The 20,861-nt window shown below is 47.7% G+C and overlaps 1 protein-coding gene across 1 annotated transcript; it reads left to right on the top strand.

Moving 5' to 3' along the window:
• Positions 1-1,095: 1,095 nt before the first annotated feature.
• On the top strand, positions 1,096-17,985 carry LOC132567406 (radial spoke head protein 3 homolog B-like). The gene is made up of 8 exons (XM_060233080.1): positions 1,096-1,229; positions 4,707-4,794; positions 6,203-6,344; positions 10,545-10,690; positions 12,291-12,494; positions 12,988-13,150; positions 14,821-14,907; positions 17,606-17,985. The coding sequence occupies exons 1-8, from the start codon at positions 1,096-1,098 to the stop codon at positions 17,983-17,985; spliced, it is 1,344 nt and encodes a 447-aa protein (XP_060089063.1).
• The last annotated feature ends 2,876 nt before the right edge of the window (positions 17,986-20,861 follow it).

The following is a 20,861-nucleotide window of genomic DNA, read 5'->3' as shown; positions in this document are numbered from 1 at the left end:
GGGGGTAGACAGGGATCTCAGTGGGGTACAAAGCCATAGAGCCCACCCTCCAAAGCATCCATTTTCTCCCAGGGAAACTGATTTCAGTAGTCTGGAGATGAGCAGTAATTCCAGGGGGTCCCCGGGGAAAGCCAGTTTGGTGTAATGGTTAAGTGTGCGGACTCTTATCTGGGAGAACTGGGGTTGATTCTCCACTCCTCCACTTGCACCTGCTAGCATGGCCTTGGGTCCGCCATAGCTCTGGCAGAGGTTGTCCTTGAAAGGGCAGCTGCTGTGAGAGCCCTCTCCAGCCCCACCCACTTCACAGGGTGTCTGTTGTGGGGGAGGAAGGTAAAGGAGATTGCGAGCCGCTCTGAGACTCTTTGGAGTGGAGGGCGGGATAGAAATCTAATATCTTCTTCTTCTTCCCACCTGGAGGCTGGCATCCATAGGTATGAGCAGTGTTCCCTCTAAGCTGAGTTAGCATGAGCTCGCTCACAGATTTTTAGCTAGCTCACACATTTTCGTCTTAGCTCAGGAAGGATGACCCCAGAGCACAATAATGTATACAGTAGCTCACAACTTTAATGGCAGTAGCTCACAGAGTAGAACTTTTGCTCACAAGACTCTGCAGCTTAGAAGGAACATCAGGTATGAGCAGGGGCCGTTTTTGTAGAAAAACCGGTGGTGGAGCTCATCCAGGGATTGTTATGCGGCTGTACCTACTATTCAGTGGACAAGGTAGGTAGATAGGTGAGGAGGGGGAGGAGGGGGAACCCTCAGAAAGGTTCAGAAGGTGTGCTCCTGTGAGCTCCTGCTGAATTCAAGGCCTGGCTATGAGTCCTTTGACTTGCCTTGTAATTTTTTCCTGAACTTTTTTTTTTTAAGCCCTCATGAATTCACCTCCCCCCCCCCCCCCCGCCTTTTGGGTAAACGTCAGAAAGCCCAGTTGAAGGCAGCCTGCAGGCCCTGCTGGTAGGCCCCAGGATCAGTTTACTTGGCAACGGCTGCCGGGGGAGCAAACTTGGTCTCCCTTGGCAACGGTTGCCAAGGAGGATCCTTCCCCAAGCCTGCGAGCTAGGCCTCTGCGTCCCGGGGCCGGCTCATTGAGCCAGCATGGCCTCCCCGTCGGTGCTCCTCGCCCGCGAAGAAGCGGCTGCAGCGCCTGCCGGGACCTATTCCTACTGCAGCCGGCCCCGGGCCGTGCCCGCCAGGCGGCGATACCGCCGGCCCCTGGATGCCACGGAACTGTGAGTACTGCTAGAGGACAGGCCAAAGGGAAAGGAATCCCAGAGACAGCTCAGTGCCCAGCTTAGGGGTTTGGGGTTTTTTTTGCAAAATGCAGAGATAAAGAAAGGGGAGGAGGTCCTTGTCTTTCTTTTTTTGAGAGGTGGGGGTTGTGGTGGAGGGCGGGGTCATTTTCTTTGAAACAAAGAATCCCAGAAGGGGACCCCACATGCAGTGGCGAACTGGGTCTAAAAATAATGGTTGCCAGGAGACATAGGGGGCCCTCCCACAACAATAAGGCTCTCGTTTAATTTTTATAAGAAATAAATAAAATTTCCAAAACGTGGTAAAAAGGTACAATTAAAACTTTTGCTACATATATATGTAATTATACATATATTTTGCTACATATATATGTAATTATAGTGTGCGGTGGCTCAGTGGTAAAGCATCTGCTTGGGAAGAAGAAGGTCCCAGGTTCAATCCCTGGCATCTCCAAGAAAAGGGTCCAGGCAAATAGGTGTGAAAAACCTCAGCTTGAGACCCTGGAGAGCTGCTCCAGTCAGGTGAGGGACGGTGGCTCAGTGGTAGAGCATCTGCTTGGGAAGCAGAAGGTCCCAGGTTCAATCCCCGGCATCTCCAAAAAAGGGTCCAGGCAAATAGGTGTGAAAAACCTCAGCTTGAGACCCTGGAGAGCCGCTCCAGTCAGGTGAGGGACGGTGGCTCAGTGGTAGAGCATCTGCTTGGTAAGCAGAAGATCCCAGGTTCAATCCCTGGCATCTCCAAAAAAGGGTCCAGGCAAATAGGTGTGAAAAGCCTCAGCTTGAGACCCTGGAGAGCCGCTGCCAGTCTGAGAAGACAATACTGACTTTGATGGACCAAGGGTCTGATTCAGTAGAAGGCAGCTTCATATGTTCATATATTGTACATATTACTGGCATTATACAGTAGATACTAAATGTAAATCTGGATTGCATTTTCTCCAGGGGAGCTGATCTCTGCCAGCTGCAGATCAGTTGTAAAAGCGGGAGATCCCCAGGCCCCACCTGGAGGCTGGCAACCCTAAATACAACATAAATTTTAGTTGCATTACAGTGATGATACTGAAACGTCTATTATATTTTCAAGCTACTAAAAGGTCGTTAACATTTTTTAACATACTGCCTCATGTTTAAGGGTGCCCACTTGCCATGGGGCAAGCTGACATCCTGGCCAATCCGCCTCTGCCCACATGAGTATCTGAGAGCTAACATACAAGAAAATAAGTTGTGAAACAGGAATGGATTTTGCCAGGGCTTTTTTTGTAGCAGGAACTCCTTTGCATATTAGGCCACACACCCCTGATGTAGCCAATCTTCCTGGAGCTTACAGTAGGAATTGTATTAAGAGCCCTGTAAGCTCCAGGAGGATTGGCAACATCAGGGTTGTGTGGCCTAATATGCAAATAAATTTTTGCTACCAGCAAAGCCCTGGATTTAGCACGGCAGGCAAATTCATATATGCATTTTATTTATACACCCACCTTTCTCCCCAGCAGCTAACGCAGTTCTAATTCCCTCCATTTTATCCATACAAACAAACCTGTGAGGCTGGATCCAGGTGGGCAGCCGTGTTGGTCTGAAGCAGTAGAACAAATTGTGAGTCCAGTGGCACCTTTAAGACCAGCGAGAGTTCAAAAGCTCCTGCCTTGAATGTACTTTTGTTGATCTTAAAAGGTGCTCGTGAGGCTGCTTAGGCTGAGAGCTCAAGGCCACCCAGTGAACTTGTTTTATTTCATTCATTTATACCCCACTTTTCTGTCCAAGAGGGACCCAAAGTGACTTACATAGTTTTCTCTTCCATTTTACCCTCACAACAACCCTATGAGCTAGGTTAGTCTGAGAGAGCGTGACTGGCCCAAGGTCACGCAGCAAGGTTAGGCTGATTGATTATATTTCACCATACTCATATTGGCTTGAAATGAAGGAACAGGCTGCAGAAGCTTAATGGTAGGATGTGCGTTTTTCATGTAGAACAGGGCTTACCAAATGCGCTTAACGTAAGAGCCATTTAGAATACATGTCAGATGTTTGAGAGCTGCAAGACATGAATGTCAGGTGTTTGAGAGCTGGAAAGAAGGAAGGCAAATAGACAGGGAGGAGGGAGGGAGGGAGGGAGAGGTGGAAAGAAAGCAACTTTAACTTGAAATGCATTCTCCAAGCCAGCTGATGGGATCGTGGGGGCTTCAAGAGCCACATGTGGCTCCCAAGCCACCCCTGATATAGAATATTCTAGGTTCAGTCTCCAGGTCAAGTATCTGAAATGCTGGGGAGACCCTTTTCCTGATTGAGACCCTCCTGAGGCCACACTGGTCAGCTTGGAGAAGGCATTTCTCTCCTTAAATCACTTCTAGCCAAGCAAGCCAGCAGCTTGGAGAATGCATTTAAAGTTAAAGGTGCTTTCTTTCTACCTCCCCCTCCCCCATCAATTCCTTCCTTCCTTCCTTCCTTCCTTCCTTCCTTCCTTCCTTCCTTCCTTCCTTCCTTCCTTCCTTCCTTCCTTCCTTCCTTCCTTCCTTCCTTCCTTCCTTCCTTCCTTCCTGTCTTGTGGCTCTCAAACATCTAATGTTTAATCTAGGAGGCTCTTACATTAAGCAAGTTTGGCCACCCCTGCCCTAGAGAGCTGCTTCCAGTCAGAGCAGGCAATACTGAGCTGAATGAGATCAGTGGTCTAACTCTTCAAGGCAGTTTAGTGCACTTGCTTGCGACCATCGACAATTGTTTTGGGCTGGATGGATTATACTTCCATGGCTGAGCAACTGCTTTGCCTCCAAAAGATCTCTGGTTCGACTGTAGTATCTCCAATAAAAAGGTGTCTCTCTGCTCCAGGCTCAGGCAAGCAGCTGCCCATCAAAGAGAATGTGAAGTGTTGGACACAAGCAGTTGTTCTCCTCTTAGGCTTTCCTGAAAAGAAAAGTGTTTGACTTGTCTTTTGGAAGGAGAAAAGAGGCTGCACAAACTGTTCCTCTTTTGTAGAGTCACCCTCCCCGCCCCCCCCCCCCCGTCCTTTCCTTAGCTGCAACCTTCTACCCAGAACTGATCCTTCAGTGATTAATTTGTTTAATTTGTCTCCCAGAATCATCGCTTCTGAATCTGAGACTTCACTTAGAACAGTAAATTAACAGCATAAAATCAAGCAAAACCTCCTGTGGATGCATGGAAATCAGCATCTGTGTGTCTGCGGGTGTACATTCAATCTAATGATTAAAAATTAACCAGAGGAGTAGACTATAAATGCAGGCAACCAATCAAATCAACCCTACCCCCCCCCCTGCAAAAAAAAAAAAAAAAGCTTAAGTGAGCAGAAAGCCAGAGGGATAATGGCTGGAGCCTGTGGGAAGTGGAATTATGGTAAAGGTGGACTGTCTTGGTCTGTTTCAGCAGGTTTCTTAGGTTCTAAAGTGATTCTCTGAATTTTCTTTTTTGACCCATCCACTTAACCCTTTATTTTGAATACTACAGGGATGATGAACCAATCCACTATGCGAACCTCATGTATGAGAGGCGGGTGGTCAGGGGCAATACTTACGCCCTTCACGTGCTGCCTTGGGTAAGTTCCACTGTCCTAAGTTCTTACAGCTTCTTTGGCTTTGTGTAGTTGGAGAAATCACTCAAAAACCTACACTTAGAAGACATAAAGAAAGGATTTACACATTGCACAGCTACCTTGTGGAACTCATTGCTATAAGAAAGTGGTAACAGAAACCGGTTTTGAAAGGAGGTTAGACAGATTCCTGGAGAAGTATCCGGGTGGCTCACCTCCATAGTCTAAATCAAGGGTGGCCAAACTGTGGCTCGGGAGCCACATGTGGCTCTTTCACTCATATAGTGTGGCTCTTGAAGCCCCCACCAGGGCCAGTCAACTTGGAGAAGGCATTTGTCTCTTTTAATCACTTTGCCAAGCCAGCCAGCAACTTGGAGAATGCATTTAAAGTTAAAGTTGCTTTCTTTCCATCTCTCCATCCCCCCATCTATTTCCTTCCTTCCCGTCTCGCTCCTCTCAAACATCTGACATTTATTCGATGTGGTTCTTACATTAAGCAAGTTTGGCCACCCCTGGTCTAAACGGAACCTCCAGTCTGCCTTTAAACATCAGTTACAGTAACAGCTGAAGGATTTGGCTTCTGTGCCTCTTCTTGAAGGGCCTGGTGCAGGACTGTAGCTACCGGGGGAAGGGGGCTGTGGGGATCCTGGCCCCCTGACTCAGGACCTCCAACCTACAGCTTTCCCTTCCTGCTGCCTCTGCCTGGGAGGCAGGCAGGCAGATTGTGAGAGGTCGATCCTCCCCGTTCAGAGACCGGAGGAGGGGGGGGATGGCCCTTTGGAAAGTAAGAAAGCCCCACCTGTGCCCTGCTGCCGCCAAGGACCAGAGCATCAGTGCACAGCTCCCTGGCAAGAATTAAATTAATTAAAGTGAGAAATTTAAATGCCCCCCAACATTTGAAATCCTGTTTATGGACCTAGCCTGGTGGAAGGACAAAGTAATAATGTGACAGATCTGATTAGCCTTCTTGGGAGATAGGTTGCTGGACTTGATGGATCTCTCTTGTCCGATGCAGCAGGGATCTTCTTATATGCTCTGAGTTACGGGCTGGATAAATGGGAGCTGTTAGACCACGATAGTTTCAATCGAATCGCCACGTTCAGAGGCAGTCTACATCTGAGCATCATTCACATGGCATGAAGAAATAAAATGGGTGCAGGGAGCAGGCTTTCTTAGGGGCAGGATCCCCACAGCCCCCTTCCCCCGGTAGCTACAGGCCTGCACCAGGCCCTTATGTTGAAGCAGCAGATTTCTCTATAGTAGATGCCTGCGTGTTTCAAAGTGGCTTATGATATGGGCACTGCACCTAACGAGGCATGGCATTGTAGGCTGTTGAGGGTCCTCCGGAATCTGAAAAAGACAATCAAGAAATGGATGAATGAAATTCCCCACCCCACCTTGCATCTCATTCCAGAGTGGCGAACCTGACCCCGTGGAGCTCCAGAAACAGCGGGAGGCCCACCGCAAAGCACTGGCTAGGAAGCGTGCCAAAGAACAGCTGCAGACAAGAACCCCAGACCCTTTGGAGGGCAGGCGGCATATCAGCGTGCAGACGGGTAGGGCACCATACAAGTGGTGGGCTGGATCCCCTACCCCTAGCCACTGAGCAAAGTCTGTCTGTCTGTCTGTCTTTCCATCCATCCATCCATCTATCCAGGGCTTTTTTTGTAGCAGGAGCTCCTTTGCATATTAGGCCACACACCCCTGATGTAGCCAATCCTCCAAGAGCTTCCAGGGCTCTTCTTCCAGGGCCTACTGTAAGCTCCAGGAGGATTGGCTACATCAGGAGGGTGCGGTCATCTACCTGTTTATCATCTATCAAAATATTTACAACCCTTTTGACTCAACATTGAAGTCTTTCAGCAACGTACATGGCTTGGAGGAAGGCTCATTAGTGGATGGTTGGATCCACCCCATTGGAAAGCCTCAGGTATAATCCAGTGTGAGTCTTCAGGAATGAATCTGGATTGGAACCACATTCCTCCCCCCCCCCCCACATTCCATCTGTCTTGGTTACTCCATATGCAAAATTGGGACAAGCAGGGCTTTTTTTGCATACTAGGCTACACCCCCCTTGATGTAGCCATACTAGGCTACACCACCCTGATGTAGCCAATCCTCCAAGAGCTTACAGTGCTCTTAGTACAGGGCCTACTGTAAGCTCCAAGAGGATTGGCTACATCAAGGGTGTGTGGCCTAATATGCAAAGGAGGTCCTGCTAGAATTCCTTACAGGGCTCTTTGTACAGGGCCTACTGTCAGCTCCAGGAGGATTGGCTACATTAGGAGGGTGTGGCCTAATATGCAAAGGAGGTCCTGCTAGAATTCCTTACAGGGCTCTTAGTACAGGGCCTACTGTAAGCTCCAGGAGGACTGGCTACATCAGGGGTGTGTGGCCTAATATGCAAAGGAGGTCCTGCTACAAAAAAAGACCTGGGGACAAGGATATGCAAGGCCGGTGCAAGGATAACTTTGCTGTTGTTCCGGAAGCACGCCGAGCACTCGGGAAGCCCTTTCTGTTTAGATCAGGTCAAGCCCAAACTTGGCCCAACATTTGTTGCAAGCGTCTCAGTGACCAGGAAATGCTGGGTGGTCCAGTGGAAATTCACTGGGGAGAGGCACTACCTCACTGTGGTCGTCCTTCTGTTCACAATGAGCCATGCTGGAATGCATTTAAGATGTCCTGATGGTGCTTCCATCCCTTTGGTGTAAAGAGTGTGTGTGGGGAGGGGGGGGGGCGGGTAGTGTACACATTACAGTTCAGCCTTTCCATTCCCCGGGCAGTTCATAGTGACATGTGGGAACTGTGTCACTTTCAGGATTTGGGGACAACCTTGTGCAAGTCCCTTTTTGATGACTCCAATTGAAGTTGAAATAGATACAGGTCATGAGCCAAGAGCCCTCTCAGTGCTTCTCAGATGACCCATCAGAAGGGATAGCAGTAGTGTTTGCAGTTGGTCTCAGGGTCCTGACAAATGCCCAGTTTCTACCCCCTTCTGGAACTACCCCGGCCTTCCCATTCCATAGCCAACACCATGTTGCGCGCACCATGAATAGCTGGAATGAGCAGATCCTATAACTTTTTTCCACTGCATCTTCCTTCAGCATTCTTTAGTGGGGACTGACTCTTTCCGATGGAAAAAGGCTTCTGTGGATGGCGAAAAAGTTGTTCTTTGTAGACGGAAGGGGGAAGGTTTGGTGGAAGGGGGCTAGAGGCTCCATCAGTGGGAGTAATAGGATCCAACCCCTGTTGAATTGAATCAGTTTATGATCTACAGGGGTGATGAACTCATTTGTAATGAAGGCCGGATTTGACATAAATGAGACTCTGTCAGGGCAGGGAGGGCATGTGTGTCATAAAATGTAATGCAAGTAGTGGAAATACAAACTTTATAAAGGGCACAGACAAACATAAAGACCAACAATAAAAATTTCTTCAAATATATTAGAAGCAGGAAACCAGTCAGGGAGGCAGTGGGGCCCTTGGATGACCATGGGGTAAAAGAATTACTGAGGGAGGATAATTTATTTATTTATTTATATTATTTATATTGGGATTTATACCCCGCCCTTCGCACCGAAGTGTCTCAGGGCGGCTGAGGAAATGGCTGAGAAGCTGAATGAATTTTTTGCCTCCGTCTTCACTGTGGAAGATGAGAAGTGTTTGCCTGCTCTGGAACCACTTCTATTGGAAGGGGTGTGGAAAGACCTGAGCCAGATTGAGGTGACAAGAGAGGAGGTCCTACAACTGATGGACGAATTAAAAACTAATAAGTCAGCAAGTCCGGATGGCATACATCCAAGAGTTCTGAAAGAACTCAAAGTTGAACTTGTGGATCTTCTGACAAAAATATGTAATCTTTCATTGACATCTGCCTCCGTTCCTGAGGACTGGAAGGTAGCAAATGTCACCCCCATCTTTAAAAGGGGTTCCAGAGGAGATCCGGGTAACTACAGGCCAGTCAGTCTGACTTCAATACCGGGAAAGTTGGTAGAAACTATTATCAAGGACAGAATGAGTAGGCACATTGATGAACACGAGTTATTGAGGAAGACTCAGCATGGGTTCTGTAAGGGAAGATCTTTCCTCACTAACCTGTTACATTTTTTTGAGGGGGTGAGCAAACAAGTGGACAAAGGAGACCCGATAGATATTGTTTACCTTGACTTCCAGAAAGCTTTTGATAAAGTTCCTCATCAAAGGCTCCTTAGTAAGCTCGAGAGTCATGGAGTAAAAGGACAGGTCCTCTTGTGGATCAAAAACTGGCTGAGTAATAGGAAGCAGAGAGTGAGTATAAATGGGCAGTCTTCGCAGTGGCGGACGGTAAGCAGTTTAGTGCCGCAGGGCTCGGTACTGGGTCCCATGCTCTTTAACTTGTTCATAAATGATTTGGAGTTGAGAGTAAGCAGTGAAGTGGCCAAGTTTGCGGATGACACTAAATTGTTCAGGGTGGTAAGAACCAGAGAGGATTGTGAGGAACTCCAAAGGAATCTCTTGAGGCTGGGTGAGTGGGCGTCAACGTGGCAGATGAGGTTCAGTGTGGCCAAGTGCAAAGTAATGCACATTGGGGCCAAGAATCCCAGATGCAAATACAAGTTGATGGGGTGTGAACTGGCAGAGACTGACCAAGAGAGAGATCTTGGGGTCATGGTAGATAACTCACTGAAAATGTCAAGACAGTGTGCGATTGCAATAAAAAAGGCCAATGCCATGCTGGGTATTATTAGGAAGGGAATTGAAAACAAATCAGCCAGTATCATAATGCCCCTGTATAAATTGATGGTGCGGTCTCATTTGGAATACTGTGTGCAATTCTGGTCACCGCACCTCAAAAAGGATATTATAGCATTGGAAAAAGTGCAGAAAGGGCAACTAGAATGATTACAGGTTTGGAACACTTTCCCTATGAAGAAAGGTTAAAATGCTTGGGGCTCTTTAGCTTGGAGAAACGTCGACTGCGGGGTGACATGATAGAGGTTTACAAGATTATGCATGGGATGGAGAAGGTAGAGAAAGAAGTACTTTTCTCCCTTTCTCACAATACAAGAACTCGTGGGAATTCAATGAAATTGCTGAGCAGTCGGGTTAGAATGGATAAAAGGAGGTACTTCTTCACCCAAAGGGTGATTAACATGTGGAATTCACTGCTGCAGGAGGTGGTGGCGGCTACAGGCATAGCCAGCTTCAAGAGGGGTTTAGATAAAAATATGGAGCAGAGGTCCATCAGTGGCTATTAGCCACAGTGTGTGTGTGTGTATGTGTGTATATATATTATTGGCCACTGTGTGATACAGAGTGTTGGACTGGATGGGCCGTTGGCCTGATCCAACATGGCTTCTCTTATGTTCTTATGTTCATAATTAAAGATTCTTTTAAATTTAAAATAAAACATGCTTAAAGCATTAGCACTTGTTGCTCTTAAAGGTGCTTTCTTTGTATCTCTCCCATTCGATCCAGGGAACTGGGCAAAGGAAGCTTTGCCTCTTTTCTTCCTTTCCCAGGGGACCAGGAAGGGGAGGAACCTCAGTTAATGGAGAAAATAGAGGTTTTGCTCTGTAGCCTGTGTGAGTGAGCAAACCTGGCAAAGCAAGCTGTTATGCAGAAGGAAGCAAGAGAGAGGGAGAAGGAAGCAGATGATAGCCAGTTGCTCAGGGGCCTAATTCCGCCCCCAGGCTTCATGTTTGATACCCCTGGTAATGTGTGTAGCCAACAGAGGAAACCAAGATATGCAAAATGTGGTTGTGCCCCCTTTTCAGAATTATATCTGGAAGAGCTTGCTGACCGCATTGTGGAAGTCGATGTGGAATGTCAAACGGATGCGTTCTTGGACCGACCGGCGACACCCCTCTTCATTCCCGCAAAGTCTGGTCGAGATGTGGCCACTCAAATATTGGAAGGAGAGGTATTACAATCCCAGAGTAGGGGGGAAGAGCAATTTCAAATCAGCAGGAACTTGGGAGAGGATCCTTTGGGCTGACCCCAATAGGAAATTCTGGTAGTTAAGATTAGAATACAACAGATGTACACCCGAATCCCTCCAGATAATAACCGTAAGAGGGAGACGACTGAGCTGGAACCCTTGTCGCTGACATACTAGATCAACCTCCCTCAACGTTTTTGAGCCTGTGGGCACATTTGGAATTCCGACATGGTGTAGCAATAAAATGGCTGCCGCAAAATGGCTGCCGTAGGAGGCGGAGCCAGCCACAAAATGATTGCCACCACTTAGCTTCAGTAGCAGAATGTAGATCCTTGCGTGGTGCTGGTAGCTGCTGCCAAAGCAACATTTTTGGAAGACCTGCCAAGCCTATCAGATCTCCAATAATCAATCAGAAACCTTGCTGGGCAAAAGCCCTACCTGGCACCACCCAATTCCTAAAAACAGTTGCAAAGTGCCAGAAAAGGTGTCGTGGGTACCATGACAGCCATGAGCACCACGTTGGGGACTCCTCTAGACCTATGTGTAAGGGCTATGTGTAAGGGAGAGCCATTTTGGTGTAGTGGTTAAGTGTGCAGACTCTTATCTGGGAGAACCGGGTTTGATTCCCCACTCCTCCACTTGCACCTGCTGGAATGGCCTTGGGTCAGCCATAGCTCTGGCAGAGGTTGTCCTTGAAAGGGGAAGCTGCTGTGAGAGCCCTCTCCAGCCCCACCCACCTCACAGGGTGTTTGTTGTGGGGGAGGAAGGTAAAGGAGATTGTAAGCCGCTCTGAGACTCTTCGGAGTGGAGGGCGGGATATAAATCCAATATCTTCTTCTTCTTCTTCTATGCTAGTTTTCTGCATTCAAGGAATTCTATACATTTTGAATTTTCTACATTCGTGTAGTGCTAGTCTGTCTGTCTGTCTTCAGACGTAGCAAATGGATAATATATAAAAGCAAAGGATATTCAGAGTTAACTTACCATTGCCTGCCTCTGCATAGCAACCCTGGACTGCCTTGGTGGACCCTGCTTAGCTTCCAGTATCTTCCAAGATTCCGAGAGTCAGTTTGGTGTAGTGGCTGAGTGTGCGGACTGTTCTCTGGGAGAACTAGGTTTGATTCCCCACTCCTCCACATACACCTGCTGATGTGAACTTGGGTCAGCCGCAAGTTTTCTCAAGGCTGATGTGCTCAAGAGCAGTTTCTGTCAGAGCTCTTTCAGCCCCACCTTCCCCGCAGGGTGTCTGTTGTGGGGAGGGGAAGGGAAAAGGAGATGTGTAAGCCGCTCTGAGACTCCTTTAGTTAGCGAAGGGCGGGGTATAAATCCAATCTCTTCTTTTGATAAGGCACAGGGCCAGCCTGACACTTTCTGGCACCGTAGGCAAAGCTAACTTCTGGTGCCCTCCCCCCTTGCATTGATAATGTCATCGAGTCACGTGGGGGGGGGGTACCCAATTTGGTGCCTCCAGAAGGCCGGCGCCCTAGGCAATCACCTAGTCCGGCCCTGAAGAGGCATGACTAATGTAGCCTTCCACATCAGGGCTATCAACTGGTTCTCTTCCTTTTCCCTCCTTTCTCAGCTGTTTGATTTCGACATTGAAGTCAGGCCGATGCTTGAAGTTTTGGTCGGGAAGACCATCGAGCAGGCTCTCCTGGAAGTCATGGAGGAGGAGGAGCTGGCCAACCTGCGGGCGCACCAGTATGCCTTCCACGAACTGCGCCGTGCAGAGCTTGCGGAGGTGCAGCGCCTGGAGGAGCAGGAGAGACGCCATCGGGAGGAGAAGGTAACTGTGGTTCTAACACGGCGGAGAGTTGCTTTTCAACAGGGTAACAGGTCAATCAGATTAACCCGATTAGAAAAATCAGTCTATTGTAAAGAGGTAACCGAGCAAGTCCATTGTCTGGAGGGTGCAATTTCATCTGAGTGTAGAGGGAAGCTCCTCTCGCCTGTGCTTTGAACCAGTTTTGGGATCCTACCTGCAGCCTCACCTTGCATAGACAGAGGTGGCGGGTTTTTTAATTCACTTGAGGCAGAAAATGGGTTAGATCCCACGAATCCAGTTGCTGCCAGTAGCACAGTTCTCTGGTGCAAGGCACCTTCCCCAATGCATGAGGATCTCCAAGCTGCAGCAAGTGGAAGAGATCTTTGGGATCCAAGTCGAGAACTTTAGACCAGACTTGCATGGACTCCCCCGTGTTTGTGGGGCCAGGGGAGGTGGAACTGTTGACACTGATCATTGTTTCTAAAGAGGCATCCCGTGTTGTCGTTCTTTACAGAACCGCCGTAAGAAACAGCAACTGGAATTCCTACAGAAGCAGAGAGAGACCTCTGAGAAAATTGCAGCTCGGGCATTTGCTCAGCGGTACCTGTCTGACCTTATTCCTTCTGTCTTCGGTAGTCTTCGGGATAGCGGGTACTTCTTCGATCCAGTGGAAAGAGGTGCGTGACAATATGAAGGAACCTCCTGGTTTGATCTAAAACAGGAGCCACCAACCTTTTCGAGCCTGTGGGCACCTTTGGAATTTTGACAGTGTGGCGGGTGCAACCACAAAATGGCTGCCACAGGAGGTGGAGCCAACCACTCAGAATAAGCCCAAGTGCAGGGGAGTAGAGGGGTAGTTTGAAAAAACACACTAGAAAAGAGAATAAAACCAACACTGTAGCGGCAGTGTTATTCTAATCTGCACAGCTGGTTGGCTCTCCATTGGCCAATCAGAAGCCCTGCTGGGAAAGAGCCTCATCTGGGCCCACCCACTTTCTAAAAACAATTGCTGGGAACCAGGAAAGGAGTTGGCAGACCCCATGGTGCTACTGTGTTGGGCTCTGTGTTGGGAATCTCTGATCTAAATGCTGAAATGGTCAGTGCTGAAATGGAGACTGCCTTCAGTGCAAGGGAGACTGCTTGGGAAGTCCACAAGTGCTGACTGGAGTGAATTCCAGGACGGAGAGCTTTTCTGCACACACACCTTCACTGTACCTCTCCTGACCTGAGTGTCAGGGGGTCACAGGAGTCTGCTGGGGGGAACAAGAAAGTGGGGGAAGATTGCCTCCCACCAGTTTGAATGTCCACAGGATGTCACCAGTGAAAACACACCAGTTGCCACACGCAGTGCCTGCAGCTTCACATAAGAAATTGCAAAACAGTTTTCTCCAAATTCCACAACTGAACATTAATTCTTGCAGCTATTCCCGCCCCGTTCCGAAATGAAGTAGTTTAACGGTTGCAAAGGCAAAATTGGCGGGCTGGTAGAATACTTTTTTTGTGTGTGTGCTTAAAGTCCCATGTTCACTTCCAGTTTAAACATCGGTCTCAGGCTCAGAGGGAGACCTTTCTCTGCCAGAGAACTTGGGGAGCCACCACCTGTCAGGAGAGGCAGCAGCTGGATTAGATGGACAACTTATCCAGCTCCCTGGATGGCACTTGCTTTTTTTTTTTTTGCTGTCAAGCCACAGCTGACTTATGTAGAGCGACCCCATGAGGTTTTCAAGGCAAGAGGTGTTCTAAGGTAATTTGCCATTGCCTGCCTCCACGTTACAACCCTGGTATTCTCTGTTCCCCCACCCCCCTGGGTGGTTCTGTCTCCACAACAGAGCTCTTGATTCGCATCCAGAAGATCCCAGGTTCAACCTCACAAACTGAGAGAAAACCATGCTTTGGCTTCTCTAAAACCGAACACAGATCCGTGGGGTACTGCAGCTTACCACTCTGTGCAGTACTGCAGCTTACCACTCTGCACCATGGGTCAGATATAGTCTACATTGTCATGTGTTTAAATGAACTTGGAATATTTGGGTCAAATCCTGCTGCTCTGTTGTAGGGTGCTGTCCTTTAATGTAAAGAGCCTTCTCCTGAAGAAAGAGCCTCTCACTTCAGGGGATGGACCCTTGTACCAGATCTGCAGGATGAAACCCATTATATTCTGCATTTATCCTTGACAACTGGTTTTGAAGCACCCTTGCAGCATATGAGGGCCAGTTCTCTGGGTGCTGACAGTTGTCTCCAGTTCTGAAGGACTTTCATTTCACCCAACGCCTTGCTGCTGTATAGTACTGTCAGGAACTTTGATTAAAATAATTGGGTTCACATTCTGTTTTCTTGCATTGCGCAGATATCGAAATTGGATACTTACCGTGGGTGATGGACAACGTAGAAGAGATCATAGAGAAGAGGATTCTGGGAGGAATCCTGATGGACAGTAAGTTAAACTCCGTTTTCTACTGCTGTTGGGAGATTAGTTTCTTTGCCGTTTTCAAAACAAATTAACCAGTGGATTATAAATTCTCTGAACTAAAGCTTAGGTAATAAACTATGGTTAATATTTCAGGAAGACTCCATTTCCCATCATTACAGAACTCTTATTTATGCAGTATAAAGGGTAAAGGTAGTCCCCTGTGCAAGCGCCGAGTCATTACCGACCCATGGGGTGATGTCACATCATGACGTTTTCATGATAGACTTTTCGTTATGGGGTCGTTTGCCATTGCCTTCCTCAGTCATCTGCGCTTTACCCCCAGCAAGCTGGGTACTCATTTTACCAAGGATGGAAGGCTGAGTCAACCTGAGCCAGCTAACTGAACCCAGCTTCAGTCAGGATCGAGCTCAGGTTGTGAGCAGAGCTTGGATTCATTTTTTTTATTTATTTTTTTATTTATTTATTTATTTATTTATTTATTTATTTATTTATTTATTTATTTATTTATTTCGAAAACGTATATTTGGCCCTTTCCCATAACGGGCTCAGGGTGGATCACAACATAGATTAAACAATAAAGGCAACAAGTCAAATTTAAAACAATACAATAAGACCAAAATAACAGGATTGCAGTACTGCAGTTTACCACTCTGCACCATGGGGCTCTTTAAAGTAAAGGTAATCCCCTGTGCAAGCACCAGTCATTTCCTACTATGGGGTGATGTCACATCACGATGTTTTCTTGGCAGGCTTTTTGTTACAGGGTGGTTTGTCATTGCCTTCCCCAGTCATCTACACTTTCCCCCCAGCAAGCTAGGTACTCATTTGACCAACCTAGGAAAGATAGAAGGCTGAGTCAACCTCAAGCAGGCTACCCAAAACCAGCTTCCACCGGGATCAAATTCAGGTCATGAGCAGAGCTTGGACTGCAGTACTGCAGCTTTACCACTCTGTGCCACGGGGCTCCTCTCATTTATGCAGCATCCCCTTAATTTCTGTATCATTCAAAGAATTTCTCAAATTAATTCTAGAAGACAGCCATGTTGGTCTGCCGAAGAACGGTTAGATTCCAGTCCAGTAATTTATTAGAGCCACAAGATTTTGGGGTTATAAGTTTTCCAGAGTCAAAGCTCAGGGACCTTTGATTCTCAAAAGCCTATGCCCCAAAACCCTTATTCATTTCTAAGGTACTGCTGGAATCAAATCTAGCTATTCAGATTTTGAGAGAGTCAGTTTGGTGTAGTGGTTCAGTGCGCGGATTCTTATATTAGAGAACCGGGTTTGATTCCCCGCTCCTCCACTTGCAGCTGCTGGAATGGCCTCAGGTCAACCATAGCTCTTGCAGAGCTGTCCTTGGAAGGGCAGCTTCTGGGAGAGCTCTCTCAGCCCCACCCACCTCACAGGGGGAAGAAGATAAAGAAGATTGTGAGCCACTCTGAGACGCTGAGATTCAGAGGGAAGGGTAGAGTATAAATCCAATATCATCATCATCTCCTCCTCCTCCTCCTAGCTGGATGCACAGTGATCATGTGTCCACTCAGTACAACTGTACATACAATCACATTGAGCTTGCTTCTGTGTGGTACGTTCGTCCATGCAGACAGTTGGAAAGCAATCTTCCTGGAAAGAAATCTTAATCCAACCATATACATATTTGCATCCAGGTTTCTCCTTTGCAACACTTTCCCTATAGAAAGTTCATAGGTCGGAAGAGGCAATTGTCATTGGAGACCATTGGCTGGCAGGAGGCCTGGCAACCCGAGGCGTGTCTGACAATGTGGTGTCTTCAGCAAAACAGATGATTGGCATTTTGGCCATCTGTGTGGGTTCATCCTTCTTGTGCCTTCAGGCTTTCCTCTCCTTGTTGATAAGGAAAGATGGCTGAAATTCAAGAATGCTCCTCCAACCCCACTACGGTTTTTGGCACTTAGAAAAGTTTGTAGCAGTGACTACATCTCTCTCTCACTTTCTGTCTCACTCTCTCTTGCACTATTGCTGTCTCATGCTCTCTCTCTTGCTGTCGCTCTCTTGCTTTCTATCTCACTTTCTCTCTCTCGCTGTCACTCTCTCATGCTTTCGCTCTCATGCTCTCTCATACTCTCTTGCTCTTTCGTGTGCTCTCTCTCCCTCCCTTTTCCTTGGGTCCTGTTGCTGGCCACATGAATTAGAAGCATATTGGAGGGGCACTACAGAGGGAAGGGGGGGTTAAATAGAGTGGCTTGCCCCCCAGACCTCATCATAGCTATGGGCCTGATGCCAGAAGATCCTTGCTGGAAATTCATCCAGTCACTCCCCCTACTTCTATCCAGTCAGATGCCTCTGAGATGCCCACAAAGCAGGCATGAAGGCTGTTTCTGGTAGACCTCCACTATGCAGAGAAGTTCCATTTAGCAATTGTGATCAATAGCTGTGGATAGGGCTACCCTACGCCTAGTGTATCCCTTTTAAAAAGCCATCTCAGCTCTGAGCCAAAGGACAAGGTGACAGCCAAGGAGGCCCAGATGCTGTCAAGAGGGTTGTGGTAGATGCTGAACGAGGAAAAACGTTGGGTTTGTTGATTGTAAAGAAATAAACATACAGATGTATGCATGGAAAACATTCCTTCAAGAAGCAGACATTTCGGAAGCCGCTATCTTAGGGGAATTCCTGATGTTTGATACTGGGTTGACTTGAACTCAGTGTAACAAAACTCCTTTTGCAGGCTTAATTCATGACGTGATGGAAAAGCGGTTGAATGCTTTTGAACCAGCACCGCCAGCGTCTGACCAGCTAGAAGACAGCCACCCTCCCGGCGAGGGAGTTGAACACAAATCCTCCATTGAGGTAGTTATAAAGACTGAGACCTCAGATCAAGCGGAAGGCTCAGCTCAACCGGAAGCTTCGGATCATGCGGAAGGCTCAGCTCAGCCGGAAGCCTCAGAGCAAGCGGAAGGATCAGCTCAGCAAGAAACTTTGGATCAGGTGGAAGACTCGGCTCACGTAGAAGCCCCTGATCAGGCAGAAGGCCCAGCTCAGCCGGAAGCCTCAGATCAAGCTAAAGCAGCAGAACAGCCAGAAACTAAGGAGGCTGAACCCCAATGAAGAACAAGCATATCAGGTAATGGGTAATAAGTAGGAGCGGCCAGAAAGGGGGAACGTGATGTTACTTACGTTCAGGAATCAGTTGGGGGTGGAGCTCCTTGAAGCAATGCTCCAGGAGCGCATTGCCATCCCCCCCCCCGTGCCTGCTCCCCCCATCTCCCCCTCCGCTTTGAAAGGAAAAGTCTTCTGCTTTTCATTGAGAGTGCTGGGGGAGGGAGGGCAGCCATCCATTCATCAGCAGCTAAGCCCTGCCCCCAGCTCCCCTCAGTCAGACCAGGATGAGGGGGGGGGGGGGTTACACGTGCTTCCCTCTCTTATGTGCCCCCACTGCCGGGAGCCAGAAGGGAGAGTTGGGGTGGGTGGTGGGAGGCCTTCCAGGGGTTGTGGGGAGGTAGCCTGAGCACCCAAGCCGTGCAAGGCCTGCCCTGGCCATCCATGGAGAGATTTTCCCCAGGTGGCCTGGGAAAACCTTGGTGTGGCTGCTCCAGGTGGGTAGGATATCAGGAAGGGATATTTTGCTTGTCAGAGCTCAGGCGGGTGAGAAGCAGCTACGAGATAACCGCAGACATCAGAGATGCTGTTTTATTTCTTTATAACTGATTTGCTATTTAGACTTTTTTGGCTGCCCTTCCCTGTGAACAGGGATCAGGGCAGCTTACATCGAGACAAAAACAACACTCTGCATCAGTTAATTTAAATTAATATTAAAACACAGTACAATTTCTAATCAAAACAGTTCCAGATGGCCAGAATTTGGGATTAAAGTTGCAACTCCCCAGAGCTTCTAGAAGGCAGGTAAAGGGTGCGGAGAAACCCAGGATTGCCAGACTGCTTACTGTCCTGTTGCCAGGGCTTTTTTTTGGTAGCCGGAGCTCCTTTGCATATTAGGCCACACACCCCCGGTGGAGCCAATCCTCCAAGAGCTTACAGGGCTCTTACAAGGCCTACTGTAAGCTCCAAGAGGATTGGCTACATCAGGGGTGTGTGGCCTAATATGCAGAGGAGCTCCTGCTAGAATTCCACCCCTGCTCATGGGCTTTGTTTTTTTCTTCCAGTTACATGTGCATATTTGCGTGTAAAATGGAGAAGTATATTAAAAGAGAATATTGGATCAGATCCTGCAGAATTGTTTCGCCCAAGGTGGTGCTTTCCTCCAAGGAGTTTTCCTACCCCTGCAACAGCAGCAAGCAACCATTGGTGGGGCTGATGCCCATCTTTATCTCTCTGCTGACATTCCTTACACCTTGCCGCTAGATGTCAGTAACAGCACTGGGAAGCCAAAAACAAGGCTTTTGTCAGCTTCCTAAATAATCTTCCACCAGGCTTGCATTTGAGGACAGCAGTGGCTCCATCCGGCCTGGTTTAATTCCTCTCTTTCCCCACCACCGTGGGGGGGTGGGGTGTTAGAATTTTAAGAACATAAGAACATAAGAGAAGCCATGTTAGATCAGGCCAATGGCCCATCCAGTCCAACATTCTGTGTCACACAGCGGCCAAATATATATATATATATATATATATATATATATATATATATACACACACACACACACACACACTGTGGCTAATAGCCACTGATGGACCTCTGCTCCATATTTTTATCTAACCCCTTCTTGAAGGTGGCTTTTAATCTGGTTTAGGACGCCATGTGAATAGAAATGGAAATGGATTGGTTTCTAATGGTTTTGATTGTTTAAATCTTATGTTTGTACCTTGGTTTACTGTTGTTTGCTTCCCTGAGCTCACGATGTGGGGCGGTTTAAAAATCTAATAAATAATAAATAAGTAGGCAAAAAGTTCCTTACAGACGGTCCAAAAATCAAAACCTCCTAACAACCCACAACCCACGTAATAACTTTTACTAGAACTAGCTGCAGTGACCAAAAACGGCACCAGCTTTTGAGTTCACCAGAATTCTTCCTTTGGCTGGATGATATAAAATTTAAAAATACATGTTTTTTGGGGGGCGGGAGGGGGGGGAGAGAGAAGGTTTCAGGCCCTGATTTTAAAGGCTTCTTTGTGCCAGCATCTTAGTACTGAATGCTGGCAGGCAAGTAGTTAGTCCGGGGATGGCCAAATTTGCTTAACATAAGAGCCACATATAATAAACATCAGATGTTTGAGAGCTGGAAGGCAGGAAGGAAGGAAGGAAGGAAGGAAAGCAAATAGATGGGGGAGGGAGAGAAAGGTGGAAGGAAAGCTCACCAGATTAAATCTATTAACTATAATATATAAAAATATGTGGCGGTTGTTCCTCAGAAGTTTTTTTTATATCGTTACCTACCTGGGGGTTGGTAACCCTACCGGTTTTATACTTGTGTGATGTGACTCACTTGGGCTGGCGGGGTAGGGAGTGGGGGAACCCTGAAGCCAGTATGCTGAAGTCCAGGGAATATTCATTCGCTGATTATTCAAGTTCTGTTTCTAAGGGTTTTTTTTAGATTACTTAGGGCAAAAGAATATGACTGCCCCATAGTATGTGGTGGGGAGTGTGGTAATTTCCTCCCTCTTCCCCTCGTTTAGGTGGATTTGCTCCTCAAGTTAATGGGCTTGCATGAAAAAAACTGGGGGACACAGTTAGAGCTAGTGTGATCTAGTGGTCGGGGATTAGCACCCGGAGAGACCCGGGTTCAAATCCTCACCCTGCCATGATGCTTTCTGGGTGATTTTGAGCTGGTCACATCTTCTCAGCCGAACCTCTCTTGTAAGGTTGTTACAAACCCAGGTCTGTAGCCAGGATTTCATGTTTGGTAGGGCCCACAGCGGGATTTGTTGTTTGGAGGAGTGCGGGGGGCACCCGGTTTGGTGGCCCTAGACTCTCGGCACTCTAAGTTGCCTTGAGACCCACAAGCTAACTCCCCTTCACCTTGGCAGTT

This window comes from Heteronotia binoei, chromosome 2, assembly GCF_032191835.1.
Source record: "Heteronotia binoei isolate CCM8104 ecotype False Entrance Well chromosome 2, APGP_CSIRO_Hbin_v1, whole genome shotgun sequence".
Taxonomy (NCBI): domain Eukaryota; kingdom Metazoa; phylum Chordata; class Lepidosauria; order Squamata; family Gekkonidae; genus Heteronotia; species Heteronotia binoei.
The sequence above is the reverse complement of the archived record's forward strand: the minus strand, read 5'-3'. Positions and strand labels throughout refer to the sequence as shown.

Coding starts and splice junctions, on each gene's coding strand:
- LOC132567406 (XM_060233080.1), top strand. CDS start 1,096: ATGGCCTCCCCGTCGGTGCTCCTCGCCCGCGAAGAAGCGGCTGCAGCG. Junction 1,230..4,706: donor CCCCTGGATGCCACGGAACT/GTGAGTACTGCT, acceptor TGAATACTACAG/GGATGATGAACCAATCCACT. Junction 6,345..10,544: donor GCATATCAGCGTGCAGACGG/GTAGGGCACCAT, acceptor CCCCCTTTTCAG/AATTATATCTGGAAGAGCTT.